We start from the raw sequence: 22,134 nt of genomic DNA, 5'->3' as shown, positions 1-22,134 counted from the left end.
CATCCAACTCGGTGTTTAAGTTGCACATAAGGCACTAGAGTACAGGATGACTTTTCAAAAATGTCAATGTTGTCATGTCAGTCAAAATCTAGCATTCTTTAGGTATCTGGGTCTCAAAGTTAAAAGGTGAACATCAATGACTAATAAAATCTACTTTTTTGTGTTTGTTTGAGCCAGATTAAAATTTGGACACTACAGTCACTACTATAAAAAATACGAATGCACTTTATTTTATACGCCTCAATAAACACGTCATGTTTAGGAGACTAGCAGGTTTATCACTTGCAAGGGTTCAAGGTAGTAAATAAGCATTTGATATTCAAGCAGATTGTTTTGAGGTTGAACTTGAAAAGGGCAAAATGTATGAAATTATGACTAAACACAACTAACTATTTTAAACAAAAAAAGAGGGATTATTTTTGTTTCAAAAATATTTGGTTATCCTATTTCATGACTGACAACAAATCTCTATGAAGGCCAATTTGACCTCGAGTAACAAGGTGAGGCATAACATAAGCACTCAATTGTTTCCGTTCGCAAACACACCTCTATTTGCCCTTTTAGCCTGAGTCAATCAAAAGTAATAAACATATGACACATTTATGGTCCACAGGTAAATATGGAACACTGAGTTGTTTCGCAACCTGACACCCAATTGTGGACAGATGCCTCTTGTCATACATCACACTTTTTCTCAGAGTTTCACTACTGGTTTTAATGTGTGTGAACCTGTGTGTGAGTCAGATGAGCCAGCAGGCAAACAGATGCAATGAGAATACTGCTGCGGTTAAAAGGTTCAGGTCGAAAATGTAGAAACGCTTGAGACTTTTTGGACTTCTGAAGGTTTTGTGCCCAATAGGCATTCTTAGGAACTTACTTACTGCTGTTAGAATAATCTTTTCAGTCTTATAATTGTATCAGACTGTGTGGTTGTCCCCCAAATAATCAATGCATTGTTTCCGAAACCTTGGCTGAGAAGAGGCACTCAATACGAAAACAAGTTATCGTCAGTTAACATGACTGAGAAGGTTATTTAGTTCTTATTCATTTTCCGTACTGCTTATCCTCACAAGGGTCGCGGGGGGTGCTGTAGTCTATCCCAGGCGGTACTCGGACGTTTGGTCGAAAGACGTTTGGTCGACCGGACGTTTGGTCGGCCGGACGTTTGGTAGAACGGACGTTTGGTAGAACGGACGTTTGGTAGAACGGACGTTTGGTCGCCGGGTTGTTACTGTTGAAACCAGCTCTCAAAATTATAATCATGAGAGAGAGAGTGAGTTTAATATCTAAATATCTAATATCAAAATATCAACAGTAAACTCTCTGTCATAATTTGACAGCGAGCGAACCCGGCGACCAAACGTCCGTTCTACCAAACGTCCGGTCCCGATCCTAGGCAAGTAGGGGCACCAGGCAGGTGACACACTGAATTGGTTGCCAGTCAATTGCAGGGAACGCATTCACACTCACACTGACACCTAGGGGCAATTTAGAGCGTTCAACACGCCTACCGTGTATGTTTTTGAGATGTGGGAGAAAACCAGAGAAAACCCACACAGGTTTCCACTGTAATATGATCTCCCTTTCTTGCAAGAACCACAACTTTTGAGGTTTCTGAGTATTTATTACATCCCAACTTCCTGGAGCTCATAATTTCACAAGTTAGCTGACTGATCAGATGACAACTTGTTAAAGTGCACTCAAGCCTAGTGACACATGAACGCAACACAAGTAAGAAGGGTCCTGACAAGGTCACTCAAAGGCTCGAAGGCCCAGATTTTGAGACGAAACTGCATCACACGCCTACATTTTTAAAAAACTATTTTTGTCCTCTTTATGTTATCAATGCAAATACATATTACCAAAAACAGCGTCGACGTTAAAAAACGCTAATGTTGCTTGATTAAAACAATTCTTTAAGGAGACGCTACAGTGATGTGAAAGTCACTAGATTTTAGTTGCTCCTGAGGGTGCCATAACCAGGTATTAGTTTTCAAGGGAATTAGTTTTTTCCAGCATTAGGTAGCCACGAACACCAAATATATAAATAAATAATTTCAAAAATGTTTTACATTTTTAAATTGGTTATCTTGGTCTTGTATTATCTTATATGCCTGATCTTGAGTTATTTTGGAATGTGGGGAACATGGTCTTTCATTATAAGTTCTTAGACATTTACGTGCACTGAAAAGAGAAAAGAAAAACAAGTTCCCCAGATATCAGTGCAAAAACTGTGTGATTAAGTGGCAGACTTAGCATGATAAAGTGGTTTAAATCAGGAGAGATTAGATGTGTGAACAGCTGGGCACATGGTGGCAACACAGGAAGTAAGGGATTTGTACAAGACACAGGCAATTCACTTTACATTTATAGATTGTGTGATATGATATGATCCTGACAAGAAAAAAAAATGGAAACTAAAACAATGCTAAGAGATTGCATGCCAGAAATCCATTTGAACTAGATGGATATTCATTTAGGAATTTGTTGTGGATAGGCGTTAATATGCAGAAGCTTCTTTGAGATAGCTTGAATGTTAATGGTGCTGTAAATTCAAACTAAAAAAGAATAAACTATTGGATTGAGTGAAAGTAAAGACTTGTTTACAACCCTGAAAAATACGAGGGAATAAAAACATAATGAATACATATAATAAGGCTTAAAAATGAAAGAAAAATGGATTGCCCTGTTGTTCTAGGATTCTGTAGGCGTGTCCGTGCCGAATGTAAAAAAAATAATAATGTAAATAAATAGTGCCAGCACTTGAAATGTGACTTGAAATTAAAGGCTTGGAGTATTGATCGTTGCTAAAATGTAAAACTGACTGATTTATGTAGTGGTAAGGGTGGGTCAGAAAGCAGTGACGACAGTGGGCTTCAGCCCGTGACAACAACGATGCACACCTAAACAACACACCTAAAACAAAAATATAGCAAAAATCACACCAGAAGAGTTTCTGTACTCTCTTTTTCTCAGCTCTTGCCCATTTTTTGGCACCTATTTTTCAAATCGATTTCGCGTATTTAACAGACATTAATCAAAAATGATTTTCCACCACTTTTAACATGCTATGATTTAGTATGTATATAGCAAGATGGCAACTCATGTAAACTAAGACTAAGAAAATATTGATGCAAATTTACAGCTTTCCCCTGTAGGTAGGTAATATTGTTAGGAACTTGAAGGATATACAGAATGCACAAAGGACACTTTTTGGCTGGGTGGTTACTTTTTTAAACTATCAATCAAGGTACCCATTTACAAGCCAGCATTACACAAGATTACCTGCGAGCATGGATAAGGATTTTACACTAAGCCCTAACAGGGAAATATTTTTAAAATGACATTTGAATAAATGCCAACAAACTGTATGAACTCTAGACAAAAGAGAAACAACTGTCAATGCTGTGGTTGACACTAAGGATTACTTAAGTAATTAGACAAATATCTGCGACTTCTTCACCAGGCCTACAAAACCGCCCTTTCTATTGTGTGCAAGATTGATTACATTTTCTAGTTACTTAAGTTCCAGCTGTGTGTTATTATATTCTCTAATTTGAGCATTGACATAATAGGTACAAAGTCAGGGAAAGTTCATCCAACCTGTGTGCCAACCTGTCCTACCCTAACAACTTTATATACTCACCTACGCAAGCACATACCTCTAACAATGTCTTCTGTAAAGCTTAATAATTAAAGAGCCCCAAGAGGGATAATTTGGGCAATCTCTTTCAAAGGCAAGTTGAGACAGACCAGGTTGGTTCCTCTGGTCTGAGCTTTAACCCACTGACCCATTACCATGAAAGGCCTCTTGTTTGGGTGTAACAGAGTTTATTCTATAGGTTTCCCAGAACCGGGATGAGGAAGGCTGAGTGAGGAGCCCCACATTTAGCTACTTAGTACCTGGGAGAAGGTGTATATTGCCTTGAAATGATGGTAAGATACCCCACCTGAGTGTTGTTTTATTTAATAACAAGTTATAAGTGGATTTTGCGATAACCTGAGACAATCCACATACAAAATAATAAAGGAGGCAGTTTTTGAGAATGTAACAAATATAAAATATAAAAACAAAAATAAACTAAGACAAATATTTCTTTTATATTAAAACACCAAATAAATCTTGCGTATCCCCTAAAATGCAGGATTTTTTTCATTTTCTTTCTCTTCCACCTCATTAAATTAAACTAACATTCTTTCAGGTGATAAGATGGCAGCATCAGATGAGGCTCCCTCCAATGGAGGAGTGCATGTGATTGGGAAAACATGGACACATAGTTAGCCAGGGGATTTAGGGGGTTGCCTGCCCTTCCTAGATGCAACGACAACCACCACAAGGACATTGTAACTGGCTTAAATTCTATTTACATATATGGACACACCCACAGACAAAATAGCAAGCATGCAACCAATATAGCACAAAGGCACTGGACAATAAATTAGTAGAAATTAACACAGTTAAATTGACCACCAACGCCAGTAATTTAGAGGCAATTAATGAAAAATGATTGCAAATATAAGTGGAAACACAATAATGTTATGTGGGGAACTAACAGGGAGGTAATATGATCTAGCCCGCAGGAGCAGGAAAAGTGACACCACTGATGCAATTTTGGGAAACCCCGCATATGAACAGGCATGCACCCAGACAAAAAAAACATGGAATTCACTTGTGAGCACGCCTTCTATTGTTGAAAGATTTGGGGTTTTGCCCGGGCACTACTTTGTGCACCTTTAGGACTTTTGCACTTTAGTTAGCAGGAATATTCAGGAAAGAAATGCTGCTATTCAGCTACTTTGCATTTCATTGTTTTTTGGAACACAGCTTGTTTATACTTATACTTATGTTTATTCTTTAATTGGGTTTTACGCTGCACTTTCTATAATGCCAATGCATATTACTTTCAGGTGAGAAAACGTTCACTTTCCTGTGCTCACCTAAGGAACAAAGGTCCTGGGAACAACACGCTCAATCTCAACGATGAGTGACGACTCGATGCCTCCAGGTAAGCCACTTGGAAAGCTCAAGTTTCTCTCGCTACGCTCACTCGTCTATCAGCAGCCACTTATAATAGAACCCCACCCGCGACCCCCACACACACTCACCCATGCAATGTTAAGTACAGATATGCACCAACAACAGAAAATTTCAACAGGATTCATGAAACATTATAAAAATGTGAATCGAAACCAGACGTCACGCACCAAAGTGAGGTGGAAGAGCCAACACTTGATGGAGTAGATACAAATAATACACTTCCTCTTAGAAACATGGCGTGCCAGAGCATTGTAGGGGTACCAGTCTGTGTGCAAAGTCGATGATGCTGAAAATGCGTTGCAGATGACTGAACTGGTTTCCACACGTACTTTCGTGATGATAAATGAAATCAATAGGAATGACTATGGTTCAAATTAGTACATTAATCAATAACTAAATAATGACCTCTTCATAGGTGTTGAGCTTTAGTAACATTGTTTCGAATGAAATGTAATTTTTTTATTAAATTGATTTTAATTAAATTACTACATTTAAGTCATTATTCCATGGCTGAAAGAATAATTAAATAATTGTGAGTATTTCCTGGGTTTCTGTGTCAAATTTGGTGGTTTACCAGTTTTCCAAACATGTTGGTTGGTTAACAACATGAATGAATTAGCACTCTATGCATGCTTTCCTACTTTTATTATTTTTACAGGTGTCCATTTCCAGAATTCAGTAACCCTCCATAATGCTTTACTTTCTTCTGCAATGGAAAATGTAGTGCCATTTTTTCAAGATATCTGGCTAAGTTCCTAGCTGAAAAACAACCCATACTGAGATTTATATGCAAAATAATTAGAATAATTTAAAATTGCCACGAAAATCCATGCCATGACTCCGAAATGTTATTTTCCCATGGTATCTGGGTAAATATTATGAGTTGTGGAGCACCTGATCCATCATGTCTGACCGCTTTCATTTTATTCTGCTGGCAGCACCATTAGAACGGAGACTTATAACATCTGCAATGAAAAGTAAGCATTTTGAGGGAGACAAACATGAAGTCTGTGGCTGACGAATTTTTCAAATTGCTAACCAACCACCTCATATGTCTTCGAACTGTGTTTTTAGTCAGCTTTAATTGAAAATCTATTTACTTTGTCACTATGGTGGTAGTTCATTGGCTGTAGTTGGAAACGCAGTAATCCCAAAACATTTTACTCAGGTGTAGACTTTTAAATTATCTAAACAAACTTAACACATGAAGCAGCCTTTTGAGAGTACATTCCTTTATAGAATATTTTTTAAATGCATAATATACCCCTAAAAACCACAATTGATAATACAAGTTCAGTGGTTCATACGCTGTCTTTGTTCTTTGCCAGTTGCTAAGCAAGCAGCACACAGTTCTGTGCAACATAATTCTGTCCTGTCAAAAACTTTGCAGCTGTCTACGGCAGCACTCCAAGAACTTTTACCACTGTTTTACTATTATCAGGCAACTATTTGCTTTGGAAATGGCTGGCACAGCAACACTTCTTTACAAGTTTTGACGGCAGGAGTCAGACACGGTTTATGCAAATGTGAATGGAAACAGCAACACGAGCGAGCAAGTGTGAAAAGGGAGGTAATGAGGTGTTTAAAAAAAGAAAGAAAGAAAAAGCGAGCTTTGTGGCGTCATGGCAAACATTTTGATTTACAGGAAGCACGCCTGTCAAGAGCACTACACACAGATTTATGTCACAAATCAAATCCTGGAAGTACACTAAACAAATACGTATTTTAACTATGTACACACTACGGCACGTGGTCACTGTATTAACTGTAGCAGAGACCTTTCCTTGCTGGATGCAGCATGTCAACAGAAATGCAACTTGATACAAACTCTGCTGTAAGGAACACAAATGCTGTGAGCTTTCAAAGAGGATCAGGCGTATTAAGAACATTACACGTTTGCCATTAACCCGTATGCTACAAATGGGTCGTCAACGGTCTCGTCTCATAGGACCACCATAGCCTAGTTTGCTGTTGTAAAAAAATATTTTTGTTCACTTGTTGTATATCTTCATCTTTCCATGCATTTCTTGGCAAGTTTAATCTCTAATTACGGCCCATGGGAGTTTGCAAAATCACATTACCTCGATTAAAAATTTACAGACTGACTATAAGATTTCAGCTGCGGGTTGAGAATCCAATCCATTCCAAGTGTAATTGCAAAGCCCTGAATTGTGTGTAAGTAAGCTGCGGAATTGGTCCCGCGTGTGTATAATGCTACTCAAAACGCTATTACAAGTTGGTATTAAGAGCTTGGTGAAACACACAGCTAAACAAATAAATGCCAAAGCTGGCTAACCCCTGTGTTTGCCCTGACAGCAGAAAGAAATGTGTTCCCTCCCGCACAGCCTAAGAAGTCCACCAGAGTGCTAATGGTTATGACATAACTATTTAAGTGCCGTCACCTACATACACAGTCTTTTTGCTCTTTCATGCTGGAAACCATAAATACATTGCTTTAGAACATGCAATACTTTACAGGTGGTAGCAAGCAAGACTTGGAACCAGTTTTCCCAATCTAACTCATGGTTGGTTTATTGTTAGGCATACTTGTAAAATATGGTGGGTGTGTAATGTGTGCCTTATCGTCAGAAAATTATGATGGAATTAATATATTTCAGTATCTGTATTTCTTCTCACACACTCTACTTGGATGACTACTTTTTTCACCGATTGTTATTCTGAGCCAAGTCAGAAAAAATGCTAGTCACTCTAAAGCAGGGGTGTCAGACTCGGGTTGGTTCGCGGGCCGCGTTAACATCAACCCGATTTCATGTGGGCCGGACCATTTTAGATAAACTTAGATAGACTTTTTATAAATGGATTAAAATAACTGGATTAAAATCCCTGAATATTCAGTTTTTTATAGATAAAAAACAATGTTTATTTTAGCTTTTTTTTAAAATATATTTTTAGATTTTACAAAATGATTTTTGAACTAAAAACACAGAAAAAATGATTAAAAAAATACAATTATTGATTTAAAAGGGGGAAAATCAGGAAATTTAATATACATCTATACTCTTCATTTTAATTTGATCCTAAAACAGAAAGTCGGCACTCATGATTTACTTTCCCGGGCCACACAAAATGATGCTGCGGGCCAGATTTGGCCCCCGGGCCGCCACTTTGACACTGTGCTCTAAAGCATAAAGAACATATCTTGAAAATATTTAGATTAAAAAAAATAAGCGCAACCAAAAGTGGACAATCATCCCAGCTTTATTATATAGTGCAGAAGCTCCTGAAAGTTCTGACTTCCTTCAATCCGGCTAGCAGAATGTTGCTGCTTTTTCAGGCTGGGTTCCCCGTGGGATGAACATGAGATATGCAAGCAAGATATGGTCATCTAGTACTTTGGGTGTGTGTGTGTTTGCGGGGGGAGTGGGCAATATGTGAGTAAGTGTGTCTGTGTGTGTATAGCACAATGTCTTGGCGTGGGAGCCTTCTCGCCATGTCTTGTTTCACGTTGGACGTATTTCAAGATACTGACTAGTGGCAAATTCTCAATGGAGAGGGGGGCAGACTAACCCAAACATAGGCTGTCAATCACATGGAGCCACCAACTGTGGTCACGACCCGGGAACAGGAAGAGGCCTCGCTGTCACTGAATGGATCTCATTTGGCCACTCTGGAGGGATCCATGTAGTGTATGTGTATGAAATGGTGAGTGTTGAGCGGTATACATTTTTCCTGTCTTTACTAAAGACGACAAAATATAAGACTTGCACACAAACAGCCAAAAAAACTCACTATTAGTAGGGAATGCGGCTAATCCACTTATCTAAGACACATTACAGTGCAGATGAGCAGGCATACTAATAATCAAATAAATAAAAAATTCGCATTTTACATCAAGATAAAAACCCTGTATCCAGTAAGAAATTGAGTGTTGATTGTACAGACCTATTTTCAGCTATTGGTTGAAGAATTCATTGTTTTTCTCAGCTATCTTATCATAAATACTTTGGGTAAGTCTTTCACATGGTCATGTAACTAGGTGTTGTTTGTCCCTTCAAATATTTACACTAGGTAGGTCAATCTTCTAACTAAATTGACACGCTGATGGGTCACTCACTGATCTTCATGTAGGCCATGTACCTGTCATGATCTTGTCCCATTTTGTTTACTCAGAACACATTCACAGAGCCACTTTGTAAACCACTCAAGTTTGTTTATTTTTTTTTCCTGCTGTTTCCTGGTTCTGAGTGACACTTTCAAAGCCCCAAAGCGAGAGAGAAAGCAAAGACAAGGGCTGGAGTAAAGATGGATGGAATGAGGCAGGAAATGAAAGGCTTTCTCCAGTTTCACTCCTTGTGACCTCATCAGTGTGATTGTGGCTTTTATGAGCTTTCTCCCTCAACGCCCACACACCACTTCACACGTGCCAGGAGGCATACAATCACACTTTCGTGGGTGTGGAGAACCGCAGAACTTCTGTTTTTTACCCATTTTTAAAAAAAAACGTATAACTATAATCATGATTTCCAACCAAGACATTTTTCAAAAAACTGGTCGAGAGTGTCACTTAGGACACTGCACGCTTCCAACTTTACGGCAACCGTTTGTAAAGACCCCTTTCATCACAATCTGATGTGGAACAAAGTTACAGAAAGGGAGTCTTCTTTCAAACCACTTTAGCGATAAACCTGAACAGAATCGACAGCATGTTAGTTCCAACAATAGTGATTTAAAAAAAAAAAAGAATGTTTTCGCTTCCAATAACTTTTATTGATTTGGATTATCATTCACTAATTTTTGCCTTGCCTTTTGTTTACATCTCTACTCAATTGGTACATAATTTAAAAAGTCATCATTTAAGTGCAATTAGTCAAACCGCAAACAGCAAAGTACAGTATTGTCTATAAAATTGCATTACTTTTGAGCAAAATATTTACTGTATCTTTTCATGGTTCTGGAAAAAGCATGAATCAAATCTAACCGTGTGACATTTGTTGTCGTTGGGATGTGCTCGCAAACTGCACCTGAGCTTACCCTGTATATCAGAATCACTGCGTCGAGAAAACTAAATCAAGAGGGGGCAGCAGCTGAACAGCCGTCAGATTGTTCGTCGTGTCTGTGCCCTCACGTTTAGAGCAGGGAGGAAAATGAAAGGCACAAATGATGCTGTGTTAAATTGTATGAATGCACGCTTGGCTCGGGGACAGAAAAAGTGAACCAAAAGCTCCCATCAAACAAAACAACATAACTAGATGACAATAATAGTTACTGTCAAAACGTAATATATTCCAAAGTAAAAATGATTGTAAATGATCTTAACCATATCATCTCTGAGCAAAGTGCCACATTTGATTAACCTCGATCAAATATTTCTTCATGTTTGTGTGTGGAAAATATATTCTATTGATGTCCCAAAGGGAAGCGGCAGCCGGCCATTTATGATGATTAGATATTCCACATTCAGTCTCAAGTTTAGCACAGGGGACCCCAGGCTTTCTCAGAATCGGTATTATATTTTGCTATTTACTGTGGGTTTTAAAAAAACAAACAAATTAGATAATGCGAGAGGGGAATCTGGGATTAATTTTGAAGCATCTGATTAACTTGTGTGTACTGGGATAATGATGTCTGGGACAAAGCTGAAAAAGCCTTGAGGCTAGAAAATAGAAACACCCCCAGATTTTTACCCAACACCCCCCTGTCACATGCACTGTTCCTTCTTTGTGTTGGTTTAAAGTAGTGGAAGTCGAGTTATGATCCTTGGGCCATCTATAGCCACGCGAGAGGATTCGATGAAACCCATAATAAATGAAAAAATTCAGGGTCAGCTTTATTCACGTCTTGGATCTGAAATCAAATCCTAATCCTATTGAATCGTAATCCCTAAACCCAAAAACGAATCAAATCAATAATTTATATTGTCAATGATTAGATGGCAGCCCACATATCGAGATACATAAGGAATGATTATTATAGGATTAATATCGCTGGTAATTAGTATATTATAAAAAACAAGTTTAGCTGGTTATCTCTGGAAATCCTTTAATGATCTCAATCTATCAATCAATCAATCCACAGGGCTTTTGTAACATGTATCGACTGGAAGTTCAGCTATACACAAATTAAGTGGATGAAATGGAAAAGCACAAGAACTATACAAACTACATGTACAGGTTAGTAGTCAAAAGCTGATAGGAAAAGAGGCCATAAAGTCAGTGTAGCACCCTGATCAAGTCCAGGCCTATGCGTCCCCTCTGAGGGTCCACATTCAATACCCGCACCTCCACCCTCTCCCCGGGTCCTAAGGCCAAGCTGCGGCGGCGCTGGCTCGCGGGCAATTTGTCCAATGTAATGTTGCTCTTATGGATGAGCCCTGAGCGGCCCACACCAATGTCTACAAAAGCTCCAAAAAGACAAGTATTATCCACCCGGCCAGTCAGGACTGCGCCCACCTGTAGATCAGCGATGGATACAATGCCCCGCTTAAAGTCCTCCTGACCAAAATCTGCGGATGGCAAAGAAAACATTATGTAAACTCAGTTGTTTCCTTCATTTTGGGGAAGGCGAGTGGCTGCCTAAGGGTTGCAGGCAAGGGAAAGGTGTGCAGGGGGAAAAAAAGAGGCAAGGCGTGAAATGACAGAGGGATTACATTTCGGGATGTAACTAAATACTCATCTTTGCATAGTTCTACAGTTTTGCCATCAGATATCTTTCTTCCTTTCTGTCCTTTTAAAACAAACAATGAAGGCAAGGAAATAGTCCCAGCCAATTATCCTTAACAACATCGGTAGCCTCCTTCCATCTGTTTCCTCAGCTGAGCACTGTGTCATGCTCATCTGCAACCCAAGATTACTTCATGTAACAAAGAATATTGATTTTTGAGATTCGGGTGTTTGAAGGTATTTTAAGGTGAACCAGAAATCAAACCTCTTATTTATGGTTATAAGCTTTGTTAAGACATATTGATGAATTCAGGTTCACAACTACTTTATATTTAGATATGGGGGGTCCAAACTATTCCACAAAGGGCAGTAGTGGGTGAAGGTTTTGGTGCCAACTGATCCAGCAAAAACAGTTTAAGCAGTGATTTTGCTTCTGAAAAAAGCATCACCTCACTACAATCATGTTAGTTCACTTTAAAAATAGCAGTTTGGTGAAAATGTAAAATAAATTTCATCGATTGGAATTAAAACTTGATCTCGTTTTGGCCCTTTATGATTTGGTTTATGGTTTGGACCCTGATGATATAGATTGACCTTGAACTTGCGTTAGCACGACACACAATCCCTTCTGTGAAATAACTTTGGGGTGTGCAATAACAATGTGCAATATCTTAGATTGTGCAATATTTTAGAATTTACCTAGCCGGGATGTGACTTTTTATACTTTTATATTACTATTTATGTTTTTTTTTACTGGGAAAATGCACTTTGTGGAGTAGCACCACCAATTTTGTTATACACGGCTGTGTATGATGACAATAAAGGCTTTTGATTGATTGATTGATTAATAAAGTGTCACGCAAATGTGACATTCTTTCATGTCAGCTCGTGTTGCCAAATATTTTAATTCAACAAACAACTATGTTTAAGAGAAGTATCCTAAACCTGTATTTAACATGGATTAAGATCCAGTATCATTGATACTAGGGCATATTTGCAAATCTAGAACAGTTATAGTCAACCGCAGCCCCCCCACCCCCTCCACCCCCCAAATTAATTAATAATTAAATTGTGAGACCACCACAGGTTGTCAAAGGTGTGACTAAAACAGACTAACCTTGCCGTATGTCAAAGCCGGGAGGTTGGGTGAGGCTGTCCATGATGAGCTTGAGGGTCTCCGGGGTGGTGCCTATCTTTTTGGATAGTTCGTCAAAACCGCTGCTGGAAACTTTATGGTTCACACTTTGTTTGAGATCTTTGCTTCCAATTTCGATGGCACTTTTGCCAATGAGGGAAAGAAACCTGGGGATGAGGATTGAATTAAATTATTGAGTTGTCTTTGGCGAAGAGAAGAGTAAGATCCAAACCAATTTGAGTAGTGCAGCACATATGTAGACTGACATTTTTTTATAAGTTCTGGTTAATGCTATAAGTGTCAACTGACAATTTATGGGAACAGGGCTTCATAGGTTTATGACTGTGCTCTGTACTGACGCCTTTCAAGGACATGGATATACTGTAAAATGCTATTTCATATCTTTGGACCACCCAAACCGAGGATTTTACATTAGCGTATAAGTAATATTTTTAGCCCCATAAAAGAGTGCATACATGTGTATGAATTAAAGGTGAATTTGATTTTTTTTTTTTTAACATGAGAAAATAAGAAGGGGTAATTACATACAAATTGAGCACCACTAACATTGTAAAAATGCGCCTACATGAGGTAACAAAACATTTCTGTTCGTAGTTAAATAATTAAATAAAAATGCAGGTACATCCATCCAATGGGGGAAAAATCACTGCCACACTTTGTCGCCATTGATATTTCTGAAGAAGGCAATAAAAATCTACTGTTTTGGGCATGTTGACACCCATTAAAACCTGACCCAAACCTATTGACCTAACTATTTAGCACTAACTTAAATGGGTATGAAACCCAGAGTGGCAAATAAAGGTTATGGAAAAACATACGTGTATCGTTTATATATTATTTACAGTAGAACCTTTTCACAGCTGGTGATGGATGTGAATGTATTAGCTTGTGTGCATGCACCAGCTGGGTGGTGTCTGTGATGGATGTCGCTTACTGGGAGCCTGACGCCAAGCAGACTCCCCCCAGCTGTCCCACCCACTCGCCACAGTGATGGACTGAACAGGTGGGCACACACACATAACATTGATTCGTAGAAAATGTTGTTCAGAAATGCTTATTTGGCAGAAGTGGGGACAGTATGGATGTAAGGGGACACGGCTTGTGTACAAATATGTGCCAGACAGCTGTGAAGCCCAGAGTCATGAGGTACAGATTTTATTTTCTATTTGCATTTATCATTTTTTTTTGGTAAATTGCAATGATTTTATGCATTATCCTTAGATATTTATAAACCCAATTCATATTTGAAATCATTTTGTGGTAAAATGAAGATTTAAAGGAGGCTAGACAAAGTTATGCGTGTGCTTCTGTGTATGTGTTGCATATAATTACCAGAAGGGGGGTGATGCGTGGGCCGTGTGCGGTAATGGAGGATCCAGTTTCTCTAATGTGATGAACGAGATATTCTTTGCACACCCCACACAGACAAACACATTGCATTCTTCTTTCTATCCTCCCTCTCTGTCAGTCTTATATACTGTACTGTATTTGGACAAGTGCGGGCAGATTCTTGCACCACTAAGCAAACTAGGTAATTCATTGTGGGGGCACTTATAAAAGGAAAAATGGGGGAAAAAATGGAGACTGTTGTGTATTCAGTCCTATTCCTGTTGCTATAGCTGCATCTATGTATGTTGCGGTAGGTTAGTTCTGCGTAACGTACTTTCATACGCAGATTTGACTTGAAGAAATTCAAATAAATGAATAAGAAGAATGTGTCCGTACGCCATATTGTTTGGCTTTCTTTTGAAAAAATAGGCGGACTGAGATGTTACCGCCACCTGCAAGCCAAAGACTGAACGCTGTAGGTGGGCAAAGAGTAGGGTAGAGGTGAGAGTCAAGCTTTAAAACTATATCCATTTTTGCCCATCAATGCCAGGTGGTTACAGGGTCGGTGCTGCTTGACGATTCTTTTCATTTTGCTAAGGGCCTGTTGACGAACAGTTCAATTACCTCCAAGGGAAAAAAAGCAATGGGAGGTCAAGGAGGAGGGGCCTGAATGAATGCTAGGGTACCAGGACTAGACCGTGAACGATGACACAGTTTCAAAAAGGGGCATTTGTGATTTGCATATTTAAATTCTTTGAGCAACAATTTTTCAAATGTTGTATAAATAATTATACTAATAAATAAAATACTAATGTGCAATATTAAGCATGACCTTACTGTTTTTTTTATTTATGATGTGGGCGTCCATTTTTCATATACCAAGGAGATACTCGCCTTTCTAGATTTGCCTCATTTATCCATTACACGGCTATTCTTTTATATGATTTATGTTAAATGCATTGTAAGATATTAAGTTGATAAGATAGTATACATTTTTGGTGAGAAACCCTAACCCTAAATTTACAATATATTTTAATAACAGTGTAAAAATGCACTTTGGTCCTCTATCTAAAAATGAGGTGTTCAACAGTGAGTTTAACAAAGAAGACGTGACAAGCTGCCTGTATTCATCCTATGACAAACTAGCATGAGATGCACAGAGTAAATATTCACAAACACAGAGAGACCCTTTTTTGCCACCTAGTACTGAGGCCATTAAAAAGACACATCTGAGCCTCTTGTGTCAGAATGCATGTAGACTAAACACAGTTGAGTGACTACAGCTGCAGCTGAGTGGGCTCCCAAACTGTCACGTGCAAGGGGATAGGCAGACATACACAGACATACAACATGAAACGCAATCTCCAATGTACTTTGGATATGGGCATCAGCCATGCTTACAATTATTTCTTCAACAAGGAGACTTGCATTATAGGACAAAGGCAACAAATGTTTCAGGCAGTGGGAAGACTTCCACAGTCCAAATGTGTGTGTGTGTGTGTGTTGAGTGTGCATGAAATACCTCTCGGCCACATCGTAGGACTCTGGGTGGATACAAGTCTGGTCCAAAGGGTTGAAATGTGTTGGTATGGGAGCATTGGCCTTTCCTTTACCCTTCTTGGCAGCTGGTTTAGGCGGTATTGCTGGAGGAGTACACTCGGTGCTGCAGCGACGAACAAAATGCATGAAATCAAATTAGAAACCACACCTTTATCCCTATTGTACAGCAGAACCTTAAAATCAGAACACTTCTAAAAGGTAGTACAAATTAGAATTCAGTCCGGACTGGAAAGTATTTTCCTCATATTCCACAATGATTTTTTTGCACATCCAGTCCAGTAAATAATTTGTATTTATTTTTGTATTATTACTATTGCTATAACTTGTATTCTGTAGTGTGCTCATGTGCCACCAGAAGCTAAACCTCAGAAGAACTTTATTGCAGATATGCTGAGCACTTTTCCTATATGCAAAGACATTAAAATAATGATCATGTTAACTTCTGACATGACTGCTCACTCTCTACAAAACAAATTAAATGAATTATTACAATGAAGCATGAGTATTTCCCCATCAGCAACCCATACCTGTGGACACTTTGGTTGATTCTTATGAAGCCAGCACACTGCTGGTAGCTCTTAGGTCCCATGCCTTTGACTAGCTTGAGCTGCTCCCTGTTGAAAAAGGGACCATTCTGCTCTCTCCACTCTGCAATGTTTCGTGCCCTGGCCGTATTTAAGCCTGCAACATGCCTAAGAGACAACACCAAAAATATATAAGCATTTAATTAAAATGTTACACAAATTAACCCCACAAGCCAACATGGAAGGGATTTGTCCAAGCAATAAATAGTGGCAATTTAGAGCAGCGTGAGTCACCCTCTGTCACAGGGCTGCTGTGTCAACACGCCACATAATACCTCAGTCATCAACACGTCTAGGAGAGTTTGTATGTAAGCGTGCGTTGCTCAATGTCTGGCTGCACAGATGGGTAAATAAATGACCTGATGCCTGCCAGCTTGTTTTGCACTGTTTGTTTCAACGGTGAACTGCACGTGCAAATGCTATGGACTGTAGTTTTTATGGATATCTATAAGACTATTTTTAGTGTGTCTATTTACCTCATCAGAGTCTCAGAGCAGATGTTAATGTCAACACCAACAAAGCTCACACACTCCTGCACCACGCCATCAAGTGCTGCCTTAAGAACTGTGGATGAAACGTCATGCTGGAAACACACACAAAAGAAATACAAAACGTTACCAGGTGAACTGATACGAAAAGAAATGTACTCAGTAAAATGACAATAACCCAGAAGACTCTGTTACATAACCCATTTATGAGGCGCATCTAAAATTTTTAAGTAAGAAGTCCCGTGGGAAGATTATAAAATTTCATCCTGGATAAGCGATTACTGGCAGCAAAGCCAAAACAAATCCTGAAACACCAAGCAACATTTGACTGGCAACAACAGTAACAAGAGAAGTCAAAATGACAGATAAGAAGAACACACAGAGGATGTGAAGACAGTCGACGTTTAGCTCTGCAATGGAAAAACATCCTTTCAATGACCCCTCGTCTCAGTGTACTCCGAAACCATGAGCTAAACAATTAGGGAATATCTTCCAAAAGGCCTTGGAATGTTTTCTTTATTAAAGAAGACAGAGAGGTAAGAGGGAGCAATAGATAGAGGGGAGAATGTATCAAACGATTGCCAAGCACTGGGGCTAAAATTAAGAGATGGAGTCACTGATATCTCAGTGACTTCATGTCTCTGCCAACTAAAATAGTGTTACTGACTGAATATAACTGAGCTTTTTGACGTGCAACATGATTAGGCTTACAAAAAACAATTGCATGCAAGTAGATAACAATCCATCAAGTAATTGGTGACAGTGAAATAAACTGATGACGCATTTAAGATGGGCTGATATCCTTGGTTACGATATGACAAGTATTGTGATTCTTGTACGCGACATAACAGAAGAATTAATTGCATAAATGTGCAAATGCAAATTAATTGTTTGTTTTAATAAATTGTGCATGAACATTTGTTTTAATTTCTATTCTTTATTTTCACTTATGTCTTGTAAATGTAGTTCGACTCTTCAACTCACATTTTCCTTTTGTTGCACAATGTTGGGGATTCGAAAAATATCTGTTGGGAGCCAAAGTTTTTCAATATTGCAAGTCCTGGATACTCAACAGTTTTCATAGGTAAATTAAGCTCTGGTTATAATTAGAATATGCTTAATTTTTCTTCAATCAGAGAGCACTGCTTTGATTGCCTGCATTTTTTTAAGATGCCAGAGGTCAGAAAGGCACGGCTGAAGATTAGTCCGCTTTCCCAACAGGCAAAAATACTTTTGGTTGAAAATATTAATAAGGTATAAAAATTTTTTTAGGATTAGCAGTCCCAACCCATTTCCAGCACAAATTCACTCTTAAAACAACCCCCCCAAAAAACCAAAAGATAATCTGTGTGTTCCAGGTTTAAGATTAATGGAGAAACACAGCCAGAAGCAGTGGAAAGACGATAAAAACAAAACCCTTAAAATGACACAACATTCCCACGACTGAGAAAATGAATGATTTATGATTCATCATGAGTGGATGCACACACAGGATGCAGTAGCTGAGCAAAAGTCAGTGGTGTAATGGAGGAAATCACCCGCAATGTTACACCAGGGAAGAATTTTTTTCACATGAGAAAAGGTGAAGGTGAGTTGCCATGGGCCTCCACCTGTAGTCAAGACCTGTTAAACTGGTCTCAAATTATTAAATGGAACCCTTGAATGGTGTGAAAACAGCACACTTCCTGTGACACTAAATGTGACCAAATTCTGACTTAACTTAAACCTGCAGTATGTGATTCCTTTCAGGACACATAGGCACGGAAGCAAGGGCGCAAACTGTGCAAAATACTGTCACACACAACTTTACCACCAGAGGCCATCAACGACTGACAAGAAGGAAACTTGGTTGAAAAAAATGGTAATGAAATGACTTGTGATGTACAGCTAACCTTAAGTATTACCAACTGAATTTGGACTGCAGTTTTTTATATTGCTGCCTAAGCACTATAAAGGAAGTTACTACTTTCAAGAAACAGGTTAATGTCATCTTAAACTAGGGCTTTAAATTTTAGTGCATCTTTGGCAATAAAGTGAAATAATATGCCAAAAGAAGAATGGAGGAGTTAGTATAAATAGGATTGATTACTGCTAATACTATTTGACTGGCATATTGGGAATGGCCTTGGTTTATTGGCAATAGGCAGTGTTGCGGTGTTCACGACGTTGGATCAGTTCTTACTCAATACCCAAGTGCCAATTAACAACCATAAACAAAATATTGGATGGATAGTAAATGCCACTAATGCCAAATATTCAATAGATGAGCAGCCCACTCTGTGGTTTTATAACTTAAAACTATCCACACATGCCTTTTGGTTTGATCCTAGACTTTGTTTGAATTGGCCAGAAATCAGATGAAAGCAGCCAACCAATGCCAAAGACTATAGGGCAGACCTTCTGTCTGCACCTTAACAGGATTTACCACATCAGATAGTGAAGGTTGAGTAGTAGGTACACAATCGTGCAGCAAATAAGGTTTTTTTTGTGAAACATTAAATAAATACATAATCCTTCACCACATGACATGAATACTGTACAAGAGGAGACAAAGCAAAAAGAGTAAGCAAAACCTGATTTTATAAGTGATGACGGATAATGATGAGAGGAAACCAAAACACCATTCATAAAGGATGAATTTGGCCAGACTGGTCGCAACCACTAAGAGGCCAACATCAGTTAGCGGTGCAGGAGCCAAATGGTATGTATTTTCGACTCTTAACTGAAATAATTACATTGGAAATACTCATTACACTTTATTATCCTTGGCAGAATCATGCCACATGATGGAGGCTAAACAGACACATTCTGTCACCTCTTGGCTCTTCTTCGTTTAGATGCAGTTTAAAACAACTGCTGAATCGCTTCCACAATTTTTACGATAACTTTGAGAAGCGTTTGGCATCCCTGTGTGAGTTTAAGTGCCAGACTCACAAGTTTTTACAGACTGATTCAATGATAGAAACTTGTCAACAAGTATTCAAAAATAAATTATCAAAACTCACACAGATCCATAACTACTATTACAATTGTACAATAAAAATGTATGCAACAGTTAGTCTCTGCATAGCTAAAATCAATGTCTTAAGCAAAGGTAAGAATTTTGGCAGAGGACATATGACTCAATAGAAAACAGTAGTCAAGAATCATTGTCTTTAGAATGCGACATGTTGGAATATTATTTTAATAATTGAAAGTGGATCAGAGGAGGACACAAGACAGAAGAACACACACACACCAGGGAGATTTTACCACAAAAATTCAAACCGGAAGCAGAATCACCAAAGCAAGTAAGCAAGTAAGTGAATGAATAAGAGTGAGAAAAGAAAAAAAAAGAGAGAGAGAGAGAGAGAGAGAGAGAGAGAGAGAGAGAGAGAGAGAGAGAGAGAGAGAGAGAGAGAGAGAGCCCAACAACATCGGATCTCGGGCGCCTACTAAATTGGATTGGATTGGATTGGATAACTTTATTCATCCCGTATTTGGGAAAAATGGAAAATATCTTACATTTACGCTTCACAACTCTAAAAGAAAGCATACTATAGCTAATCATTTTTCTGATAAAATGATTTAATTTGGGGGGAAAAAACATCAAAATGCTGGCAGCAAGGAAACCAAACGGATGAGGGCACAGCATGCAAAAAAGACTACGTTCTGCTTCATCACTTCCGGTAACGAAAAGAAATGGGATTTTTACTTTTGTTTTGCACTTTTGGTTGATTTTCCAACAGAAAAAGCACTGTAGATTATGGCTCAATGAAGTCCAACCTATGGAATTCAGTAAATTAGTCCATAAGGTGATAGTGGGTCTTAAGACCTGGCATCGCATGGTTGCACAGTTGATAACAAGTGTTTTCATAACCAGTGAGAGAAAAATATGAGACCAACAATTAGTAGTGAAACTACATAACTTTAGATGTAAATGTATAAGATTACTCAAGACTGTCAACTTGGTTAACAACTTGTTATCAATCTACTAGAGGAGATGAGTCAGCAACAAGCTTCGACTCATCGTCCCACCTACCTTATTCTGCAATCTTTTACATCTAAACTAACATAATGGAGAATTCAAATGTTTCTACCATTGACAAGTCTTTTACATTTTGTTTTCCCATGCTTTAAAACCACCACCCTTGATGGCTTTACTCATTTTCTCTAATCTTCTCTTATTTTCCCCTGTGGGATTTTTTTTTAAGAGTGACTGACAGCCTGCTCAGGTACACGCACGCATATAGACAGACACCTACATGCCCTTTGCACCACACCTGAAACCTGCCTGAAGTTATTCAATTAACCTCGAAGGGAAAACCCACTATAATGAGACATAAGAACTTTAGAGTAGCCTGTGAAAGCCAGCATTGGTACGCTGACCATCCTGTACTCATTTTACTGGCTTATAGCGATGTAGGTAAGGTATTTACTGTGGATATACACTGCTTTAGGTTTTCGGTACAGTAAATACCTTTTATTATGATTGCTGTAATGGAAAAAATAAATTCTGTATCATTTGTGTGTGAAAGAGCCTATTAGAGGTTATGGTGGCTGTATCTTCCTGGTTTCAGCATTAAACTCAAGCATTTACTCCTCATGGAGGGGGAACTCACATTGGGTAAAAGTAAGACTGGGGGAATTGCGGGAAAAATAAATGAGGGGAAGAGTGACAGTTGGCTTAATATCCGGCGGCCAGACAATGTTTTCTTACTCAGCAGTGTATGTGTAAACTTCAAGAGATTGACAGCTGAAGTGACCCAAAGACCACACCCAACTAGTGTCTAAATTAACATCAAGTTTCTGAGCAATTTAAGTACTAAATCATAATACTGTACTTTTTTTTAGTATCTGTCGATCCTCAGCACCAGTGAAACCTGTGTTCCCACAGCAATAGTTAAGTCGAATCTGATTTTAATGATCCCCCACTTTTTCAGACCTCAGCTCATTTCCTGTTCTCTCAGAGCTGTCACTCACCGGTCCGAGTGGCATGAGAGCAAAAGAGCATTCCCGCGGTGCCAGGCTGGCTAGAATTACACGTGCCCCAGTGCTGTTTTGACCTTGTGGGCAATAATCTTTAAGAAATCGAACAATGTCATGAATGACACATGCAGAAGGACTAACAAGTATAGCGATTACAAAAATGTGTTGTACTTTAAGGTACACGCACACACAGAAGAGAAATTTCAGAGAGTTCGCAGGTTGGAGCGATGTCCCTTTTCATATCTGTCAGCACCCGGGGTTTATTTACCCAGTTATATTATCATTTGTTGACCTAGTCACATGATCTGAGGGTGGGAGGCGCATCCCCCGGGTACCCTAGAGAGTCATGTGATGAGAGATGCAGGGCCTGTGACCGGACAAGCTCAACACA

The 22,134-nt window shown here is 38.8% G+C and overlaps 1 protein-coding gene across 1 annotated transcript in view; it reads right to left on the bottom strand.

The window, feature by feature from the left end:
• Positions 1-11,018: 11,018 nt before the first annotated feature.
• Positions 11,019-22,134, bottom strand: part of srbd1 (S1 RNA binding domain 1) — a 36,556-nt gene continuing 25,440 nt past the window's right edge. Inside the window, exons 17-21 of the mRNA XM_077614100.1 lie at positions 16,764-16,870; positions 16,231-16,395; positions 15,666-15,806; positions 12,776-12,960; positions 11,019-11,501 (exon numbers count right to left, since the gene is read on the bottom strand). Coding sequence (XP_077470226.1) covers positions 11,209-11,501; positions 12,776-12,960; positions 15,666-15,806; positions 16,231-16,395; positions 16,764-16,870 — 891 coding nt within the window. The 3' untranslated portion in view covers positions 11,019-11,208. The remainder of the gene's footprint in view (positions 11,502-12,775; positions 12,961-15,665; positions 15,807-16,230; positions 16,396-16,763; positions 16,871-22,134) is intronic.

This window comes from Stigmatopora argus, chromosome 11 (assembly GCF_051989625.1).
Source record: "Stigmatopora argus isolate UIUO_Sarg chromosome 11, RoL_Sarg_1.0, whole genome shotgun sequence".
Classification (NCBI taxonomy): Eukaryota; Metazoa; Chordata; class Actinopteri; order Syngnathiformes; family Syngnathidae; genus Stigmatopora; species Stigmatopora argus.
This window is presented reverse-complemented; position numbering and strand designations above follow the sequence as displayed.